This window comes from Pagrus pagrus (assembly GCF_965226575.1).
Source record: "Pagrus pagrus genome assembly, chromosome: 13".
In the NCBI taxonomy this organism is placed as follows: domain Eukaryota; kingdom Metazoa; phylum Chordata; class Actinopteri; order Spariformes; family Sparidae; genus Pagrus; species Pagrus pagrus.
In genome coordinates, this window is record NC_140197.1 from 17730857 (window position 1) to 17754052 (window position 23196).

A 23196-nucleotide genomic window follows, 5' to 3' on the forward strand; every position below is an offset into this window, starting at 1 on the left:
GCGACTGATGGAAAAATTGTTGCCATCCCTCGAGCCATGCCGCTAGCTTGGCTAAAAATAATACCACCTATTTGTCCTCGTGCCATCCATTGCAAAAGCCAGAAAAATACTTCTTTTCTCAACCTTAAATGGGGTCACAGAGGTCTTAATTTAACTTTGTGGTTCTTCTTTGGGTGTATGGAATTACATTACACGGAAAGATGTTTATGTTATTGTGCCTCCGTTGTGCACAAGGAGCACCGACGCAACCAACAACACATCATCATTACAAGATGATGCATCGGGACACAGTGTGCAGAGACATTAAAGGTCACATTACAAAATGCAGCCGTCACACGATGATGCATGGACGATGCCTCGTGGTACGCCGTGTGACCAGTAATGGTGAAGAGAAAATGTCTTTCGTCGACATTCGAGCCGGTGTTTCATTTGTTCTTATCTCGTGAGAATCACGGTGGACGAGAAAATGTGCTGTAATGTACCTCCAGAGCGATGTCTTTGATGAATGTTGAGAAAATTTGTCAGAAATGTATTCTTGGCTCAAGTGTGAAGACATCCCAAGTCTCCTCTTCATTCCTTTCACTTACAAATTAACTCTATTCATCCTCAAGTGCACTGGACTCGCTCCATCCCACTTAGCTCTTACACAAGGATAAATGCAACCCTTGGAACTGTTTTTCCAGTGGTTTCACCACTTCCTCCTCCACCGCCGTCACCCACTCATGACCACAATGACATCTCTCAGCCACCACTTAGCCTCTGATAGATGGTTTCTATTTAGGAAACGGAATCTGACCACAAACCACCGAGCACAACAAGACTGTTGACAGGTCTAAATAGAAAAGTTCAGCTGTGGGAGAAACGAAGCACAAACGCCCGAGCCTCGATTTGGGGGCCTTGTCTGCAAAATAGCTTTCTGCAAGGACTCTTCTGATTGCTTTCTTTTGGTCGAGGTATTGAAGTTTTATGCAGTTAGGCTTCACTCGGTGGTGTGCAATCCATTTTGGGAGAATAACCGACAGCCGCGCTAAAAATTGAGCTGTTGCTGCTCTGTTAGCTGAATGTGGTGATGGATGAACTGCAGGAGCTTGTAACTTTTAGCACTTAACAGAACAGGCTGCTGCGACCACCTCGAAGCTTCTCAGGTAATTAATAAACACATTCATTAGGGAGCTGAAAGGAGACAGCTCTACTTAATCAAACACTATTCAGTCATCAGTCATGCGCTGCTGGAATATGGCATTTTAACAAGCCTCACATTGGACTAATTAGGGGAAAATGTTACCAAGTCTTTCAAGCCGTTCTGGCCTGTTACAGATTAAAGTCTTCTGAGATAGTCAAATATCGACGGCTGCCAAGTTCCTCCTTGGATGTGCCGCTGTGCGCATCCATGTGTGTTGCCATGTGTGTGTGCACATGACAGTCTTTATCTGCTCTCGTGTCCACATGCGGTTTAAGCAAACACAGATGGGGAAGGGAGTGACTCGACTCGTGTCCTTCAGGAAAAGGAAATCAGAGAGAGGAGGAAAGAGAGGGGGGGAAATGATGGAGATGTGTTTGCGGTGACAAGGTTATCCATACAGGACGATGTCTGAGACAGAGGTGGGAAGATGGTTTTTATTTGGGAGAGGGAGAGCTGCAGCAGGCGATATTTAACATGGTTTCATACAGTTTGTGCTAGAGAGTGCATGTGTGTTTGTGTGTGTGTGTGTGCATTCTTATCTCTGGGTCAAGATAATAGGATTGTTCTGGATGAAACACCTCAAGATATTCGCCCCCACAGATGGCCAAAGATAATGGACGTCCAAAATGCTTACTCACAATCCAATTAACTTCTCCTGGCTCTGAAGATACAGACACACTCCATGTCCTAGTGTGTGTGTGTGTGTGTGTGTGTGTGTGTGTGTGTGTGTGGTGTTGGAGCGGCAGCACTGGAAAATTAATGCTTCCCAGGGTTTAACATAATTTGCACTAATTGGTGTTTGCTGTTCAGCAACTACTTAGCGATAATCAAATAAATTCTTAATGGTTTGTACCGCGGGCTAGTTCGGAGGAAGGCCCTCTACACGGAGCCTCTCAGTACTGACTCTCGCTATAAAACGGGGGATGATTTATATGGTTTTGGCAGGTGTTTCAGTCTCCTCTTCCTCAGCGCTCATTCTGGCGCCATCATCTGCCAATTTCCAGTCGGTGAATCAGCTTTGAATCTCGTCCAAGCACCGGAACGTGATGTTACTTTCACCCCGGTCAGAGACTTTCTGTTGGCCTTTTATAACCTCGCATTTACTTTACGACAAAGACAGGGCATGCGAACGTTCTCGAAACGGCTTTGAAGACCTTTCCAATTAAATTACATGTGTTCGAACTTAAGGCGCGGCAGCATCCACCCATCAAAGTCGGATGCGGAGAGCTCAGACTGAGAGGAGATACCCTGAAGTGGAGCGGCTTTCTGTATCTTTTTTCCCCAAATCCTCCTCAGCTGAGTGGAGAGACTGCTTTTTCGCTAACCCTGCAGTTTACTGACACGCTCATACTGGGATTTTTCTCCCCCTCCTCTCATCAGCTTCAGCTTACATGTCATGCTGAATACCGGGGCTTGTTATTCAGCCCCTGTGAGATGAAGACTCATGCTAATGCCCATTGATTTTCCTGTGCAGGCAGAAACAAAAACTTGCACACGCATACAGGGAAAGCTTCTAAAATCCCCATTGATCCCAACAGGCTGAGAACGATCCAGTTTGTTTTCATTATGAAAGTAATGCCGGCCTCTGTTGATCTTTTTTTTCTCGCCTCTGTAAGACCCGAGGTGTCAAGGTGGAGGACGTCTTTTACTTTCTCCCACATTATTCAGTTTGAACGTGGCTGTTGGTGCTTTGAAGCGTTGGTCCCTCCCCCATCTGCTCTGAGGGATGGAGACAACTGGTAGAGGCTTTCTGGAGGAATTTCCTGCTGGGATAGAGCGTGGAGGGACTGTGCTCCACTGTTCATGTGTATAAGTGCCTTCTAATACATCATAAATGCTCTTTGTTTCACTTTAGGGAGGTTGGGTGTAATATTTGTGGCAGGGTGGAGGGAAATAACAATCCACAGCATTCCTGCATTCCCAGGGATCTTCTCATACCTCATTTTATGTCGGCTCGTCTGGTTCGGATGTTCAGTTTGTTGTAGCTGCCAAAGCGTTGAGACTTTTTTGGAACAGGTGGTTGGCCTGAAAAGTCCCGTATTGTGCTCATTTTTCAGGTTCATACTTTTATTTTGGGCGTCCACTCGACATTTTTTACATGCTTTAATGTTGAAACAGCACATCTGTCTGAACACTGGGTCTCTTTGAGGGCCCGTGTTCACATAACGTTTCTTTCGTGGGTTGAAGCACTCGTGTGGCGAGGGAAGAAGCACATCAGCTTTGATTGACAGTAGCTAAAGCATCGGTAACAGAGGGCTGACTACACAGCTAATAACAAGCTTGCAATGCGAAGGGTGATAAAACGCTCGCCAGTAACATTCAGCGCTCGTCTCTGCTGTGATTTCTCTGTTTCTTTTGGATGTAGACTGTTGGGCCCTCCCTTCCGCTATCTGCACGGACCATTTTCAAAATCCCCATCGCTACGTTTAACAACAACAACCTCCAAGCTAGCAACCTACACGCTGAAATTGGCAACTAACCTGTTCACAAAAGGCACGAACGCAAACAAGTTAGCAGCTGTAACCTTTTCTTATGCGGGAATTTACCCCCTTTAATGCAAGAAATCGCCTGCCCACATGCCAAAAATAAGCTTCCCCGACACTATTTTACAGGGGCACTATCGTCGCGTCCTGGGTTTTAAACTCTAAGCGCTCGGAGCGGCTGCACAATAAAGGCAGCGCTCTTCAAAAAAGCATGCGCTCTCCTCATTTGAAAAAATTGACAAAAGAGGCTGCCGCTCAGAAAAAAACATAGTAGACATCAGCCCTAAGGCCCCCTCCTGATAAGTCCAGTCTGCTCTGACTGGTCAGCTCGCAAAGGCCTGAGCAGACACCGTTGTCTGTGTTTCCACATCAGCTCTGCCAGTAATTTTTTTTCACCCACAGCTGTGTGAAGGCTTGTGACTGTATAGCTGTGACAACACAACCTTACGCAAGTCCTAAAGGCACAGATTCTGAATACATCTAGAACTGCTTAAAAAAAAAAATACATGAAAATCTCACTTGCTACAATGCGGGGAAAAAACTACACTTCAAGATGCAACATGGGTATTTATGGAGAGAAACATACTGCAGAAAGCTGCACATCTTGTCAGCATGCGGTGTCAACATCCTCTGCCATGTTTTTGAAGCCTATTGTTCTAAACGTCCCCGAGCTTGTGCATTGTGACATCTAATCGCTGTTGACCCAAGAATACCCTTGATGTTTGTGTACGTTTTGCATAATTCACAGTTCATATTCTGTGCAAAGCCTGTCATGAATTGCGCACCCTGCGAAGGATTGCCTCAGACTTGTGCTATTGAAAACAGATAATCCGCCGTGGATGGATATGTAAATATGACCAAGTGTGGCTCCGTGGTGCTGGAACACGGCTGATTGTTGAGGATAAACCCTGATGTGTGTGTCGCTTGTTGTGGGTGACTGTGTGGGAGCGAGGAAGAAGGGTAACCGTCGGCATAAAGACCTGTCTCATCCTTCATACGAATACATAATCTCCTTTAGCAAACACACGACATATATTTCATACATGAAAACAGCTGTGTTATTGCAGCACATGAACAACTGTTTCTAATCGTTCCTCTCTGTGTGTTTGCTTTGCCCTTTCTCATGCCGCGCATGTAAAGAAATGTTCGCTGTTGAATTCGATTAAATCAAATCTGTTATTCATGTGTTATCAATTACGTAGAGATTGCAGAGGTTTTGCAATCTCCTCGACCTTTTTTCTTTTCCTCCCATGGAAAATATTTTCCTCCCTGGACTTCGTTCACCCCAGGAGATTGTTTGTTTTCAGCAGCCTGAGGGCATTACTCTCACAGAGAGTATAAACCCAGCATGGCAAGAACAGGAGGGGAAAATGTTTATGTTTTAATACTTTTAATTAACAGGATTTGTTTTTGTATTGCACATTTTTAAAGGAAAAATCATCAGTTTTTCCTCGACAAAGCATAATTCTGATGTTAAGCTGTTGTAATGTCACAAAAACCATATCGAGGTATATTTTCTGGTTATTCTGAGCGAATGAAAAGCAGTTGAATCATCAAACACTTACTTTATTGATATCAGAAAGCTGCCATTGGGGTAGCGCTCCCCACTGAAAGCCGCCAGCGAATACGCTTATCGAGCAACAAGCACAACACTCTAATACGCTCACCCAAAAAAAGTGGCTTTGTGAAGCTGGAAAATACGCAGTGATACTAATAAGATTCCCAGTTATTTATTTATTTTTGTCATTCTTTTTTCATCTATATTCCAAGGGCGCTCAGACTCGGGGGAGCCCGTTAAGATGATTGTGGGGAAGGGATCCCAAAAAGCCCAGATATAATTCAGCAGCTTTGCATCAGGTCTTCACAGTGATTTCAGGCCTTTAAACGTGCGCCCGGGGGAACACGGCTGAATATGACACGGCAGTCAATTAAGGCCAGCGGAAAAATAAAAAATAAAAAGATTCACAGCCGGTTCAGAAATAGCTCTAAGAGTAATGTAGAGCAGTGAGACGAGGGAAGTGAGACTCAGCCTACATAGCTGCAACACGGGGAATCATAATTATACATTCAGGATTGTAAAGGAGTCTCTGTAGATTTGAGATTTTGAAGTCGTATCTTCATGTAAACTGAGGTGTAGAAGCTTCAGATGCGGATTTTGGTGGAAACAAAGTCAAGAAGTGTTCATTTGATCGTCACCATGAAAGCAAGAGGTGTCAGAAAAAACATCTTTCCCAAGCAGAACGAGTGGCGGGAAGCGGTGGGCACGGCTCGCGATAAAACTCATCCTCTATTTATGAAGTGCTGCGCTGTTGATGTGCTTAATGTGTCTGTTATTGTATGTGCGCTAATCCCCCTCGGTGCATTAAAGGGTTTTCAATCACTGGCAATCACATTTTGATCAGAGCTTTTATTGTTCATATTTTTTTATCTTCAAGTCGAGCTTTCATTCCCTGATCCCCCAACCTGTCAGCCGTCACATTTGTGTGTTTTATTTCCCTGTGTGTAGTCCGCCTTGTTACACTGCATGCACAGAGGGTCGATAGAGAGCAGCAGGGCTTTGCGGAGCCGTAAGCCACAGCGTCATCCCTGACAGACAGGGACTTCGAGCCATCTGGCCAGATGAGACACATGGATAGGCACAGTCTTACTCACACACACACACACACACACACACACACACATACACATAGACACAATATACTGTAGTTCTTAGGGTTTCTGTCATCTATCTAAAGGGTAGCCATGAGATCTCTGGTGGTCACAGATAGTGACCTAGCCCACAGCTACGCAGCTCCCCTCACATTTAGATTCCACACTCAAGGTCTCAGTCTGTGCCTGCAGGTTATATTGTGGACAGAAGGTCAGACGGCCAAGAAAGAGCGAGGGCACTGGAGATAATTGGTGAAGGTGGAATATGCGAGATAAAGTGAATGAGATAATTGGAAGATGGAGACTGGAACACTGCTCGACCGTTGACGAGATAGTCGGACACTTTATCTGCATTTACTTTCTTTGTCATTTAGAAAGCGGCTTTGTAACGTATTGTGCCCGCACGTTTATATATAGGATTTATATTTTGATGTATTTGAAGCCACATTAACCTTTGTGACTGTACATTTACGTAACTGAGCCGAGAAAGGCCGTGCTTAAAATTCAACGATCACCAGTTAATTATGTGACTATCTAAAAAACAAACCAGCTTTGTCACCGTGAGATAACAAATGAATGAACTTTGAAAAAATGATCGCAAGCATGGCCATTCTCACACTAAATGTAAATAATCACATGTAGTCATTATAACGACTCGCACCTTTAATGCAGATCGTTAATGAAACTCCCCAGTGCACCCTGATCCGATCGATCAATAGCTATCGGCAGCTCTACTGAATACATTACGCAGCAGAAAGCTGCTCGCTGATAATCTCCCTCCCACCTCTTGATTGTCTAATAACTCTGAAATTGAGGCACTGACTCAGGCCGTCATCCATCTTCTTTTGAGTCAGGTCTTTTTTTTTTCCCAGCATTCTTATGATAATATCGCCCATACTGCTTCCCACACAGGCAGATAACTCGCCGCCTCCCTCCTGGCGCTGCCTCACCCTGTGTTGAAAATAGCTGAGGCTAGAACACAACTTGTGTAACATTGATTTGAAATTCAATCCAGACAGCTACCTTGGGGCCCCGGGCCAGTTCTCAGATCCCTCTCCGATACAGATGCTGGAGGAAGCGAAGATGCGGCGTGCGTGGAGGAATATAAAGACGGCTAAGCAGACGCAGATTCAGGAATAAATGCACACACATTATGCTGCCCATGGCGGACGTAAACGCACGCAGCCTTGGCCTGTGTTTTCTCTGATGCTTCTGCATGTAGTGCTGCTGACAGACAAGCGCCCCCTGACACAAATCACCAGGCTGAAGAGGTTTTATCTCACGATCTTTTATCCGGCCCTCCATCGTTCCACCTGTCCGTCACCTTGAGAGGCGTAGTGAGCGCTCGACAAGGTGCCACTTTCCCGCAAGTGTCCTGAATATATCGTGCTGGTCACTTGCTTTTCTCCCAAATCCTCGCAAGCAAAACACACTCTCAGCACACCACTTCACAGGAAACAGGGCATGCTTTAAAAACATGATGCCAAAAGGGAGGAAAAATGATATACACTTTAGTGAAATTTGTTCCGTACACATCAGTCTGTTGTCTCTGTTTTGCAGTAATTAAAAAGTGACAGAGACGGGGAGTATACATGGACGCTGGTACATAAAAGGAGTAAGTGGAGGAAGAAGGGAGAGGAGGAGCAGAGGAGAGAGCTGCTGGATGCTTGATAATTGGTGTTAAGTAGGGTCAGGCTGGCGAGAGGGAATTTCATTTGGCTGCACGGTAACCAAACAGAATTGGTAAATCAAAGCAGGTTAGAAAAACCTAAACACACTTTAATATTCTCCAATCTCTTTTTTTAAACAGTTGCAACAGTGAGCTGCAGTTTCGTCGTGTTATTCTCTTCTTGTCGACCTTTTTCTCTCGCATACTTGACCGATATAATCCCACATCTTGTTTAGAGGATGCAATAAATGTTATCTCATACGGCTCCGGGCAAGTTAAGCCTCGGGGATGCATTAGAGCAGGCCGCTCGCCGTCTTGTCAGTTACATCCACTTAACTCGGCTGATGGGGTTGATTGAAGGTCTGTGGCTCATTACGGTCGACTGGATGAAAGCACGGGGGTGTTGTACGTGTGTTTCTGACAAAAAAAAGAAAAAGGCGACCTAACTTTGTAAATGTTCTGAAGAAAAAACTAATCAGAGGCTCACTAGGCTTCAAATTACCTTTGCGTTGCCATCAAAGAGCAACTGCAATAAAAAAATAAATGAAACTCCATCTGAAATAATAGTCAACTCAACAGGTGTTCTGTTTTTTACATCCGAACCAGACTTCAGCCCGATGCAGTTAATGTATGCTGAGTTGGTCCGATGTAAATTATATCTTCTAGCTCTGTTTTGGTCTCCACCACCTCCTGAGGGAAATATCCGGCTCTTTATCTGCTACGTGCTCCATAATGATCACCAGCTAGTCTCTAACTGTGTCTGTCTGCAGTTTGCTGCTGAACAGGTTGTTTGCCGTGAGTTGTTGGAGCTTGCTGCAGCTGAAAACAATGCTATGGAGAGCTGTGACAGTTGATCAAAACTCTGAATTTGTAGGAATAACAACGAGCTGATACACACTATTATTCTCCATAAAGCTGAAGGGGAGCTGAAGATTCAGGTGTTAATTCTCCGTAGGCACAGAACAACAACAAAATAGCGTTAAAACGTTTTATATTCAGGAACTTTGATTTACATGTGTGCATGAATACTCAGATCTAATAGCAAAGCACTCCCCGTGTCTTTTTAGCCACCCACACACATAACACACATAACACACATAACACACATAGCGCACACAGGACAGAGGGCCAGATGGAGACAAAGACACCTGTCGGCGGGGGGCTGAAATCTGCCGTGGATTACCAATAGATGACAGATCTCCCATGCACCCTCTCTGTCTCTCGTGCTCTCTGTTGGGATCATTAGCAAGATGGCATTACAGCACGAGGTCAGTGGGAGTATGTGCCGTATTCATGCTGTTACATCTTCAGTTAACAGGAACATGTGAAGAGAGTCGCTTATTTCCTCTCGGTTTCGTTCCAAAAGGTGACACGGACGTGATTAGCGCTTTGATTTTCTCTCGCTGGGTTTGTCTCTGCTGCCCTCTCTCTGTCACCAACATGTATCATCGGTGTATGTGTGTGTGTGTGTGTGTGTGTGTGTGAGAGAGAGAGAGAGATAGAGAGAAGAAAGAGGGAAAAAGAGGAGTGTGTGTGTGCAGAGACTGGGCCACAGCTGTTGTTGCGTTCCCCTCCCTCGCCCATCTCTCTAATATAACCCTCCGCTGTGCAGGTTTAAGCTCATGAAAGAGCATTAAAACTGCAGAGTCAGCGCAAACTGAGTCCACATAGGGAAGAGGTTCAGCTTCATCACTTCACGCACACACACACACACACACACACTCCAGTAGACTCTGCTGAACTACATACAGTACATTTGCTGTTGCCTAATCACAGTCTACTTCAGATAAAGGGCCTTTTATTATCATCAAGGACACTCACTCACAAAGGGTGCGTGTGCGTGTGCGTGTGCGTGTGCGTGTGCGTGTGTGTGTGTGTGTGTTCAGCGCGCGTGTGCATAAATGTGAGTGGAAATTATATTTGACAGTGTGTGTGTGTCCATGTGTTTTGGCTTTTCACACCACAGACCTGCTCTATTACCTACATTCGAAATTCTAAGCAGCTTCCTCCCTGACAGGAAATTGCATTTTTACATGCTGGTGACCATGGCAACCAAAGCCTGTAATGCCAAACTGTCAGTCAGGTTTACGCTTACACATTTCGCACAGTGGGAAGTGAAATTTTTGGGGAGTATGCACGCTGGAAAAGCTTGGGAGGAAAGACATCATTATAGGAACTGACTGAAACTGAGTTTGGGGTTTCTGCAGAGAGAAACAACCTTCAACTTTACACTCTTTTTCTTCCAGAGTAACTTGTTAGGTAACTTAATATATACCGTGTTACAATTCAGGGCAAAATCCTAAAGAAAAAAGCCTCTTTTTCACACCTCAGTGTTTGCAACCCGCCGCTATAGCGAATGCCTCAATTTAAGTCTATATTGTTAGAAAGCCTAGATAGGGGCTTCTATGCCCGCCCTACAGCCTACAACAGCCAATAAGTGATCGTGTAGACAAGTGACTCGCTCTCTCTTCTTTCCCCTCTCTCCTGAGCCACTTACACGCCAGCTGCAGGATGATTCATGCGTCATGTAGCCAATGATTGCTTTCAAATCCAGCAATATATAGTTTATATCCATTTTTAAAGCGTTAAACTATGAAATCATGGCATTTCATGCCCTTTGCTCTTTGAATAGGCTGTTTTGTTTTTCACCAAGACACTTGTTTATGACTATTTTTATATTCATAATGCTAGAGTAAAGAGTAAATCAGGAAAAAAAGAACTATAATGAGTTTTTGCCCCTGTTACTCGCAGGAAGGGGTTTTTGGAGGTCACAAAATGGCATTTTTTTTGGCAGCTGCATAAATATTTCCTGAGAAAAACACGTGTTAAGTGTTAATTTTCAGTGATATTATCTCATTTGAACTTGGACAGTGTAAGACTACATGAAGTAGTGGACCCACTTTGTTTCCAGAACAGGTTTGAACAAAAACACCGACTATCTCTACGTGATAAGGCGCCTTGATAGCAGCATATTTCAATGGCAACGAGGTACGTCACAGGTGCAGTGAGTGCTCCAGCTTCTAAGGTCACCTATTTCAAACAAATTGCCCTTGTTACCTTTTATTCTACCCCCTTCTTTTCTCCTCTCCCGTGCACGAAGGGATCACAATAGCAGCAATTGATTTATGGGTAAATGGCTGCTTCCCTGACGTGTCAGTGAATAGGAGGACAGGTTATTTTCCGTTGTCAGTGGTTTGCCTTCTCAAGAAAATTGGGAGAGAAGGAAGGAAGGGGGAGGGAGGAAATGATGCACTGCTCCACCCTGAAGTCCAATCCTCACTAATGGAGTGGAGGAGGAGGAGGAGGAGGAGGAGGAGGAAAGATAAAGGAGGCCAGAGCAGCAGGAGGGACGAGGGGGGGTAAAGTATGTGGCATGTAGTATGTAAAGTTTAGCTGACTGTGTGCAAGCGCAGCAGCTACAGCAGGTTAATGTCAGGTGTGTCTGCATGCGTGTGTGCGAGAAGGAGAGAGTAAGCGTGCAAATGTGGAGGGATGATATCCTGCTGCCAGACGAGCGGGCAGACAGACAGAGAGAGAGAGACAGACACAAAGGGGCTTCTAGCAGTTCCTGACTCAGATCCACGGCTTGGTTGGCAGGGAGTCACATCTCTTGGATGTCTGTCTGTTTGTGTGTGCGTGTGTGTGTGTGCGTGTGTGTGTGTGTGTGTGTGTGTGTGTGTGTGTGTGCGTGTGTGTGTTTGCTCGCTGGGAGGAACTGCAGGATGTGAGCAAGAATCTCATCCAGCTTCCCTTCAGCAGCCTTGTCCACACAGGCTTTGGTCTCATGCGTCAGCTTCTGTCCTAGAAAGGGATGCAGACGCCGAGATGAGTTTGAGCCCGCGGCAAACTAAAATCTGATGAAAGCCGAGGAGGAGATTTGCACGGACAGCAGCACAAATGTCTCAAATCAAAGGATGGCACACTTTAAAATCGAAACACACGCTATAGGGATATTGTTTTGAATTTACTCACCGTCTTTGTTGCAGTACTGTTTAAAAAATATGATCTCCTTCCTGATGAGTCAGAACTCAAACAAGGGATTATATATATACTCATATTTCTCATCTTACAGCCCTGAATTTAAACATTTTTTAGTGGGATTTATCCTGTTCCCTCTTGTTGCCCTCATTTAAAGTTTGTTTGGGTAACAAAAACATGAGAGTTGGGACCACAGGAGGACTGAGCAGTGAAGGTGCCCTCTTGAATGCCTCTATGGTAGATGATAATGTCCCCTCTAGGGTGCCCCTCTGGTCGAATAGTTAGTAGTTCCCTGTGTGTTTTATTACACAGGTGCAGCAGTTATAATCACATAATGAAGTGTTTTAATCCTTTTTATTTTTTCGCCCCTTCCCCTCAAACATCTTGAGTCCTCCACTGGTTTCGATCAGTCTGGTCCAGTGTCTGTTCTTCAGGCTTAACTTTTTCACTAATTTGACTTTTATTATTTTGACTTTTTATTTCCATTTCTACGTACACTTCCTATTTGGCTTCCGGCAGATATTCAAATTCAGGTGTATAAAAAGATAGGTAGCCAAAGTGGATGGGACCAGCTCTTAAATAATGGACAACCATGTTCTCTGTATCTCCGCTGCTGCTGGATCCTGTGTCTAACGTCTTCTTCGTCACTATCTTTCAGGCAGACCCGGGAGCAGGAAACCCCTCCAGACTTCTTCTACTTCTCCGACTTTGAGAGGCACAACGCTGAGGTCGCCGCTTTCCACTTGGACAGGTGAGTTTTATCATCTCCCCCCCTTCCCTCCCCAAAAAACTCCTGTTTTCGGGACTCACCCTGAGTGCTTTTTCAAATCATCCTTCACAGTCTGTTCCAGGGAGAATGGCAGGTCACTCGTGTCCGTTCACTCACACAGCAGACGCTTTAACCCATTTATAAACCGGAGGTGCGCAATAATGGACTTAAGCTGTGAAAATGTGAATGGGATTTGGTACACGGGGGATTAGATAACACTCGGATCATCTCCTTTACTCGCTCCTGAGTATATTGATTTCCACCTGATCCTTTTATTCTGCGGGCTCCGGCTGACAAGGTAAAAACACTCAGAGTCAAATATGGTAGGAGAGGACGATTAAAGGTGAAGGAAAGTTAATTACTTCACACACTCACACTCGCACACACTCACTCCAGATGAGGTCAGTGGCATGTGTTTGTGTGGGCAGGAGGACGGAGCCAAACAGGAACTCATACCGCCGGGACATGGTTTCAGAGCAGGGGGGAGGGCCTCCGTTAGCCCTAAAGAGCAGTTTGAATTTAGCCTGTGTGTCACGCAGGGCTGCCTATGAATTAAAGTCCAGTTGCCCGACCGCAGCAGCCTCCGGATACCAGTCAGAGCTATTGCTAGGAATGCGGAGTAGGAGGATGTTTTGCCCTGCTGCTAAAACTTTCTTTAATTTGATTTCTAATTCTGGACAGTTGTGATGAAATGTGCTAAAATATCCCGAAGAGGTGCTGCTTTCCAGTAATTACTTCCACATCTCAAGGGCTGTAAGCTTTACCGCTGTACTATACCACCATCTGTCGTGAACTCCTTGTGACTCGGGAGTGTGTAAGAGGCGCGCAAATAGAAAAACACACGCACACGCACACACAGGTGCTCCTTTGTCACCGGGGCCCTAACATGATGGTGCAGTTTGCAGCTCCTTAATACTTTCCTCTGTAGGATAAAGTTTCACCAAACCTGTCCCAGTCAGCCGGTGTGTGTGTGTGTGTGGGTGTGTGTGTGTGTCTGCTCCCAGGAGGCTTAGCTTTAGTCTCAAACGGGTCAGGGTCGTTTGGACAGCAACCGTACAGTGAGGCTGAATGGGCGTAGTGTTCTGACATGAGAGCAAAAGAAAGCAATGAGAGCGATGGGAGACAGGAGGAGACGAATTAAAATGAGCAGTGACGTCTAAAAATAGAGCGATTGTTAGAACAGGTTGCGATTAAGTAGATGTGGTTCACCGAGGTGTGAATCGTGTTTTCCGTCCTTGTTTTGTTCAGAAGCGGATGTCGGACCTTGTTAAATGCCGCTTTTGTTTGCCAAACACAAAAGCAGACGGAGAGCACGGCGACGACGATGAATTATTGAACACCTCGTGCGCTTAAGTGATACAGACCAGCTCTTGTTTCTGACAGTTTTGATTGGAAATCATTAAACGTTTTTCTTCTGGGGAGAAAAAAGTGTCCCGGCGTCCCACTTTTTCTTTGAGCTGTCTTTATTTAGAGAACACTATGACAAATGACAAAGCAGGAGTACATCCTGTTGTGTAGTAGGAGCGATCTAGCCAAAAAGTAATATCACACTCTATTTAATCACAATTATAATCCACTATCTAAATTGCGATGTTTTTTTCTCTGCTTTAAAATGCCCTGTAGACTATAGCCAGAGATGAAATAGCCTCTTAATTTCTCCATTTGCAACGTTAAAGCACACATTTGTTTTTCATTCCCCAGGATGCTAGCTACAGTTATATAGTTGCATACGTGTGCATATTATGCCTCTATCCTATATTTAACATTAGGTGCAATTTATTTACAGTAAACAAATGGTAAGAATAAGACAGAAAAGAGAAACGCACACACAGCCAGCCAATTTTGACTGCCCATAAAACTGCTGTTGGTGGCCACCCCAAGAAATGTCATCAATTAATGACGATCTAATCATCAGGTCACCCACCCTTAGTACGTAGACATGCAGGTAACGTGTGTTAACAGACAGATAATGCAGGGGAAGGTGCAGAACTCAAGAGCACCGGGTCAGACAGCTCTCACAGACATGGCAGGTGCTCAGAGTTCATATCTCTCCTGTTCAGCTGGAGACGCTCTGGAAATCTGTTGCGCCTGGGGCATCATGGGAGTGAGAGCTGGAGTCTGACGGTAGCTACATTTGTTCTGAGCAAACTGCAGTCAAAAACGTTGCGTGATACAGTAAAATGAAAAGGTTACATACGCTGTATTAACCTTTAATAAGCTGCTTACTAATAGAGCCCAATTGATACAAGTTTCCCCTTAAATGTGCCTATTAAAAATATGTGTCTGAGGAGGGGAACACATGAACGGTATTCATTGTGTCAATACAACTTCTATGTAAAAAGCAACATCAGCCACTCTATTTTAAGTATTCAATTATTAGATCCGTCTACATTTCTCTCTGTGCAGGATCCTTGACTTCCGGAGAGTGCCCCCGGTGGCAGGACGACTTGTCAACATGACGAGGGAGATCAGAGACGTGACTCGTGATAAGAAGCTGTGGAGGACCTTCTTCATCTCGCCAGGTAGAGACTCTGCCAGGCCACAGCAGTGTGGCACAGCTACATGTCTGCATCGCACCGGCTTTGGGTCAACTGGGTGGTGTGTAACATGAGTTATGAACCTGTAGTTGAGGATAGTCAGAGTGTGTATGCCCTGGTACGTGCAGCCTCGATACCAAAAATGTTGGGACACTGTTTAAGACATTTGAGGATGTCTCTTTCATACCCAAACATGGTGCTGTCACCTGTTACCAATGAACCTGTTTACCTGTGGAACGATCCAAACAGGTGTTTTTGGAGAATTCAGTGAATTCGATGAGGTAAAACTTTTTTGGAATCAGGGTTGTACAGTATTATATTTGATGATAAATAAAGTCATAGCCAGAAGTCACCACAGGGTGGCAGAGTAGGTCAACAAATTCCCAAAATGTTTCCAAAAAGGGCATCAGAAGGTCTTTTTTGTGAATGCAATCACTAAATAAAACCAAAACTAAATGAGATTAATTCATTTTAAACCATCCAACTAAATTAAATGAAAACAATTTCATTACCCAGTCATTTTTCTTCATTTTTATGTTGTTCGATTATGGTGATAAATGGACCCTCACCTCAGTCTAGTAGACATATTAAATGACGGTCAGTAGGTAATGTACAAACCTCTGCGTGCGCTTCCCCTTTGACACCATATTGTTTTCTTCTCTCTCCTCAGCCAATAACGTCTGCTTCTACGGTGAGTGCTCCTACTACTGCTCCACGGAGCACGCTCTGTGCGGCAAACCGGACCAGATCGAGGGCTCGCTAGCAGCCTTCCTGCCAGACCTGAACCTGGCCAAACGCAAGACCTGGAGGAACCCCTGGAGACGCTCCTACCACAAACGCAAGAAGGCCGAGTAAGGAAACGACATCGATGCTTTATACCTCATGACCTCTGAGTCAGGTGGATTATGAAATCATCCACCTGTCTGTGACTGAATATATTTTTAATATATTCTTTGTGTGTTCTCAGGTGGGAGGTGGATCCAGATTACTGTGACGAGGTTAAGCAGACTCCTCCGTATGACCGAGGCACCCGACTGCTGGACGTCATGGATATGACCATCTTTGACTTCCTAATGGGTAAGAGTAACAGGATATGACATCACATATGAAGAGTCCTCCCTCTGAGTCACATGCTCTCACCACTTTGCTCTCTCCTTGCACAGGAAACATGGATCGACACCATTATGAAACCTTTGAGAAGTTTGGAAACGACACCTTCATCATTCACCTTGACAACGGAAGAGGGTAAAGACACTCAGCTGCTTCACAAACCGCTAAATGTTTGATGCATTGTGATGAAAATCAGTTAAATAAACATGTGGCGAGCTGAACAGCAGTCCAACATGGTAAGTTTGTGATCATTCCTGCTTCATCTCCCTCATAGGTTTGGAAAACACTCCCATGACGAGCTGTCCATCCTGGTGCCCCTCAGCCAGTGCTGCAGGTTTGTGAATTTCCAACAGTCCTTTTAGAGGGTTAGTGTATCTTTTCCTCGAGGCAACAGTGCCTGAAGGATGTTGACCAGTGCTTCAGCAGGTCTAACAAACTCTTTAGACCAGAGCCACACATCTCAACTACTCCCAGACACTGAAATATACCCTGGAAATCAAGATTTTAGGCCTTGAAAGTCATTGAATTGTCTTTAATTTATTTTCTTTATGTCAAATTGAGTCAAAATCTTCTGCTTTAAAGTCCACATTTCTGATCTGAACTAATTGTTAAACCTCTTTTACTTTTACTAAGCTAATTCTAATAACCATATTCCTACAAACAGTAAAACCTTCATAGGTTAAAATTAGATTTAAATTTGGTCATAAATGATTTTGAGAAGGTTTTTTTGACACCGATAGACACCCTGCTGTATTCGGTGGCCTGGCCGCTCCTCCATCACCACCATTAAGCCTCATGTACCAAAGAAATATCTATCTGGAGATTATAAAATGTGTCGATTTCGGACACATGTGGCTTCTCATCTTGATTCATTTAATCCTTAAATAATCTCAATGAGGTTAAAGGATGTAATCCTTCTGTTGTAAATGGCCTCGTGGGCATCACAGTGAGTTTTATTTCCTTGTTTCCAGGTTGAGGAAATCCACCTACCTGCATCTCCAGCTTCTGGCCAAAGAGGACTACCAGCTGAGCGCCCTGATGGAGGAGTCTCTGCTCCGTGACCGACTGTCCCCCGTCCTCATCCAGCCTCACCTCCAGGCCATGGACCGCAGGCTCCGGCTGGTGCTGCAGGTCTTGGCGGGCTGCATAGAGAAAGAAGGCTACATTAACGTGGTGGAGGAGGACCTAGTCCGGGACAGTGCCACCCACAGGAGCCCGGGGCACAGGTAGTGAGGGCGAGACTCGAGGGAAAACCACAATGGACCACGTGTGTGGCTGTTCGACCGATGGGACTGCACCGAAAGTCTCACTTTTCTGATATCAAGCTGAATTCAGTGAATTCCAAGACTTGCCATCATTGCCTCTATGGAAACTGCTTTTACGTGTGTTTATATAGAAGAAAACTGCCCGGAGACCCCATGAAAGACTGTCCTCACACAGAGAGAGGCTTTGTATTTGTTAGATACAGATGTATTTTATCAAATGTTGTACAAGACACAAAGGAACCGCTGCTGCGTCCTGATTCTGTCCTGTTTGTTTTGAACATGGAGGGTTTGTTTTATGTGATTCATGATATTAGTACATAACCAAATGAGAACGTTACATCCTGACTGGGCAGCGTATGGTCAGACAATAAGCTTTATCGGTTATTACAATGTATGGGAAAAGGTTGGGAAAGTGTGTTCGCAGGATATTTGTTTTGCAGCCAGCAGAGAAAATGAAGTCACGACCGGGAGAGCAAGAGTTTCCAAACTGCGCGTTCAATTCGTCGGTCTTTATAAGCTTTTTGTCTCGGCACAGACCGACTGAAAATGTTATCACATCCTTCTGAACAGCTTGGATCTGAGCGCAAGTATATCTGAAGCTGCAGATCAAATAGTTCCTTGACTTTGCCTTATTCTGATTTTCTTTTTTTACTTTCTCGTCTCCCCTGCAAGTCTAGCTCGCGGCACAACAGCGCAACACTAAAATAGTATTTTCCAAACCAAAAACATGAAGCGTGTTAGTGTTCATTCAAATGCACTACTATCCTTACACGCAGACCGGGAACATTCAGAGCTGTCATCAGTTTATGCAATGCAACATCTTACCGTTTGTATGTTGAGTCATTTTCATTTCATGTCCAGATGACTATTTATTGGTGCATCACAAAGAATGAGACGTGTTTTAATACATTCTAGGTTTTTGCTTTATATGTTGGGAAATATTTACCTTAGCATTTGGATACTGCGTATTTAAATTCCTTTGGGGACTTATTTTTTATGTTCGGATGACAGAGAAACAACAAAGCTATTAGATTTTCGACGCGGTGCCATGCATTTCTCCTCCACAGAGTCCTGTGCACTGGCTGACCCGGTACCTGTGCAATGACAGAAATACAGTACTTGAATGTTTTTGGGTTAGCAGTACGGACAGGATTCACAGAGCTGCAAGCAGTGTACAGCCTGAGAGGCTGGACTCAAGTCTGAGAAGTGCTCCGGGGGTCGATAAAGGGGTTAAAAAGGCCTCGTCCCACTGCAGGGATAACCTCGGGCACTGCTCTTTGATTTTCATATTCTCAGTGTAAATACCTATAAATACGTTGAAGACCTAACGAGCTTCACCGCACAGTGATTTGCTTCTGTTTTCTGCTATTGCATTGTTACTGTGAAAGATCTGTTTACTAAATGATTAAAGTGTGCAATAAAAACAAAGAGTGAGGATGGATCTGTCATTGTGTAGGCGGCTGTGGACGTGTGTGACTTGATTGTATGATTTATTTTTTATTGATTTTATGAATGGGTGGAGGTGTATGTGTCCTTTTTATATCAACAATACAGTTTCACAGCTGTTAAACCCATCCAGGCAAGTTGCAGCCTTAAAAAAATCACATGAACAAACGCAGCCTTCATCGTAAGGGTTAGGAAAATGGATCCAACCGTTTACTTCAGTTTCTTCATTTATAAATAACCTTCAGCCCTCCTCACTCACGCTGATTTTACAGGCCTCTGGGTGAAGATTGTGACAACGTCAACGTTCCACATATCTCTTGTTTCAATAAAGCTCTAAATTGAAAACCTTTCTGGTTGATCACCACTAAAGGTGAGTCAAAACTGCATGCACTCTCACATACATTTCATTTTGCACACTACTGAGTTTTTTCATCGTTATATTAGTTAAATGTCCGTTTTGTGATCCTTTAAAGGGGCACTATGTAGTTTTTGGAGAAGAAATTCAAACTCAGATTTGTAATGTCTACAATATTAATGAGGTAATAATATAAACTCAGGCATATTTATTTTCTCCATAACTGAATTAACAAGCTAGTCCCAGAGGAAAATAAGGTCCCCAGAACACTGTTGAAGTTAGAAAGGTGGCAGGGTCCACCAAATATAAGCTTTAAATTTAGCTATAAATATCTTTTTTTTTAGCTCAGTATCATGTATCATATTAACATTTTACTGCATTTTAAAAGAAGCACATTGAACATTTTTATCACATTTTCCAGCACATTTACCATGTTTTTTTGTTTTCAACATATTTATTTAAAGTAACTTTGCAGTAAGTTGCAATATGTAAGAATTGGCCACCTGTCAAATCCATACTCAAAGCAAATAAGGTGCAGCACATCAGCACATTAACCGCTAACTGCTGTTAACCCTAGCTGCTGTCTGCTTAGCCGTGCAGCTAGCAGTTCAGACTGAGCATGGGGACCAGGGGACTGTTGATAATTACACCACTAGCACTGGGGCTTTAGACAGGGATGGGCTGGGGCTAGCTGGTTAGCATGCTAACTTCAGTAGATATCTCTAAAACAAAATAATTATTATTATTTATACTGTTGATCATTTTTGTTATTTTTGTATGTTTTCAACTAAAATTCTTACATAGTGGCCTTTAAAATAACCCCATAACATGCAGACAACATAACAAAAGTAAACCGGGATGTACTTTAAAAGCAGGTAAATATGATGCCACATCCATAAATGATTTATTTGTAGAAATCATGAAAGAATCATAAATCTGTTTACATAATATAGATAAAGTTTTTAGATAAGTTTAATACCTGGCTGCAGCTGTTTTCCCATGCCAAAAAAGTCCCTTAACCTTAAATTGGTTTCCCTCAATTTTCTGGACCAGACCAGAAACATGAAGTTCAGCATCTGCTGTTACACTAAGCTGTGACACCAGCCAGACAGACAAAGAGAGCCATGGCGCTGTCTGAGGTCCTGAAGGAATCCAACGATGACTGTAATGGTGCCATGAACAGCACCACGGACAGCGCCCTGATGTCTGTCTGTGGTCCAATCACAACAGTCTTGGGTAAACACTTTACCCAGGATGCAGCAGTAGTGCCCCTGCAAACTAGTGTTGGGGGAAACTCTGTTTGCATGGAGCGTTTTGTTATATCTGGACAGCCCTGTTCATTCCTATGGAAGCATTTAAAGTGGACTTTTGTTACGTTTGTTTATGATTATTATTACAGCAGCTATTTTTCTAAGATAACAGCGAGCAAGAAATATTTAAAGACCTCTCAAATACTTTGGAAAATGCTGTCTAATAAAGAAAATAAGGTATTTAGAATATTTTTATTTTTCAATCACCCTTGTGCACATTTGACATCATAGCCTATTTTTTTAATTTCTTGCACTAGGCTATATATTTATTTTTGTTTACCTATTTTTGTTCGTTTGCTCGTTTACTGCTGTCCTGTATGTCGTTTGTCCTGGTCGTGTTGCCGTACCTATCTGTGCAAGACGACGGACGTACCTGCGCATGCGCCCACTCACATCAGGTAGTGACAGTTGGTTCACACAGCAATGGATTTTGAAAACAGCACACACAGATGGCAGAAAGCAAAACTTTATTGATGTAGCACTTTTTATTTTTATTTTCCAGGTAGGAGCACAATGTGCTGCGCAGCGTGGGAGCTACCACCGCAGCTGTAGTCACACAAACTGTGTGAGTATGCGACATTAGTAGCAAGTAAACATTTACTATAATGCGTGTGAGTTAAATTGGTATTTAATGGTTTAAAAGTTTAAATAGCTGCTGCCCAATACGAATGATTGAGTGTTATGTGACTTAAAGCTGTTAAAATAAAGAACAAGATCAGATAAAATAATAATTAGAAGCAAATAACAAATAAAAATAATATGACATGTGAGGTGGAAACAATAAAAAAAAGTAGAAATGAATTTTTAAAAAAATAAAAATGTACCAGTCTTGTACAAGAGAGCATGTTCTCTTAGCAGAAAGTCAACAAGGACAGCTGTAGTCGTGTTTTATTTACATTAAATGCAGGTGTTGCGATTACTCCCCAGGAGAGGGCGCCAGTGTACCGCAGAGCTCAGAAACAGGAAGCTGTCGCTGACAAAAACCCAGCAGGTGGCACTCGAGCCTCATGCTCATAATATCTAGGAGGCTTACATCCTCATCACAGTGATGATGACGCTGTTTGTTGCCCTGAATTAAGGTGATAACCTGTGAAGTACACTTCCTCCTCGGTGTGATCTTACTTTTCAGGTAATATCCGTGTTTTGATCATGACCCTCACTCAGACTGAAGGACGTGGAGGCTGCACGCAGTAGACTGTAATATGATGCCGCGTGATTTCACAAGCTGTCAACACGACGGTGCTCATTAGCTTGTGGAAAAGTTAAAGAAAAACAGGCGCACACAGAGCAGACATGTGATTCAGAGGGAGATAAATGGGGCACCGTGTTGCTGCACTTCAAAGCAATCGCCACTGGGTTGTGCACCAGAACTGTGCAGCACTTAATAGTTGTTATTGATTGTTTTGATAAAAGTGACCAATTAATTTGGGGTTATATGTTGTTGTAAGGCAGATGTGGCTGTCTGATTAATTAATTCATGATTTTTTTCAGACTTCCTAGCATTTTTCCAGCTGTCTTTTCTGACCCCAGTGTGAATTATTTTACTCCAACTCACCTGAGAAAATAATCCGAGCGGGAAAATATCACAAACATTCATCTCGATCACTTCCCCCTCAGCCCTGATGTTGATGTCACCCTCCACAGACAGCGGACCACCCCACATCCTCTCACCTCATTCAGACGCAGCCTCTCCTGCCTAGTAACAGTATCCAACACCACTGTCCTCCCGTCTCTATGGCAACAGATGCAACCCCCTTCCTGCCCTGCCTCCCATTGATCCGAGGTGAGTGTGTGTGTGTGTGTGTGTGTGTGTGTGTGTGTGTGTGTGTGTGTGTGTGTGGCTGAGTCCTAGATGACCCTGACCCTTACACCCCACCTCCCCCATCAGTGAACTTGATTATGCCTGACTTGGCGTTTACATTTCTTGAAAAGGAAAAGAGCTAAAGTTAATCAAAAAATCTTAAGATACTTAATTTATTTTTATTTTTTTTGGCAAAAGCGATAATTTGCCAGGGCCAGTTTAATAAAGCGACGCTAAAGCCACCTAATGGGCCCAAACATCTTGATATTTTCCTAAGAAATGAGCAGCTAAATGTTTATTATTGACTTGAGAAGGCCTCATACCCACAAAACAGCTCTCCTGCTGATGTATTTGAGTGGAAAACATTAACAAGCTGCACACACAAACAGGCCTGTGCGTGTGTGTGTGTGTGCGTCATATGGCGAGCTGAGATGAGAGGAGCTTTCAAACAGCGCCTTCAGAGCCGGTCGTTTTTAACCCCTGTCCATTCCGATTGATGTCAGCGCTGTAGGCAAAATCACGCCTCACTCAGATCCGCATTGATCAAAACAAATGCATCCCGGGGAGGATGGCTCACCGAAACGATTCAGGCACACGTTTTCATGGCTTGGCTCCATGCATCTGGTGGTACTGATATCCAA

At 43.9% G+C, this 23196-nt stretch overlaps 1 protein-coding gene across 1 annotated transcript in view; it reads left to right on the forward strand.

Moving 5' to 3' along the window:
- fam20ca (FAM20C golgi associated secretory pathway kinase a) overlaps nt 1–19080 on the forward strand; it is a 39347-nt gene extending 20267 nt beyond the window's left edge. Inside the window, exons 4-10 of the mRNA XM_084371371.1 lie at nt 12621–12713; nt 15138–15253; nt 15939–16119; nt 16236–16345; nt 16432–16513; nt 16653–16712; nt 17350–19080. Of these exons, the coding sequence (XP_084227497.1) occupies nt 12621–12713; nt 15138–15253; nt 15939–16119; nt 16236–16345; nt 16432–16513; nt 16653–16712; nt 17350–17608 (901 nt within the window). The 3' untranslated portion in view covers nt 17609–19080. The remainder of the gene's footprint in view (nt 1–12620; nt 12714–15137; nt 15254–15938; nt 16120–16235; nt 16346–16431; nt 16514–16652; nt 16713–17349) is intronic.
- Nucleotides 19081–23196: the final 4116 nt, after the last annotated feature.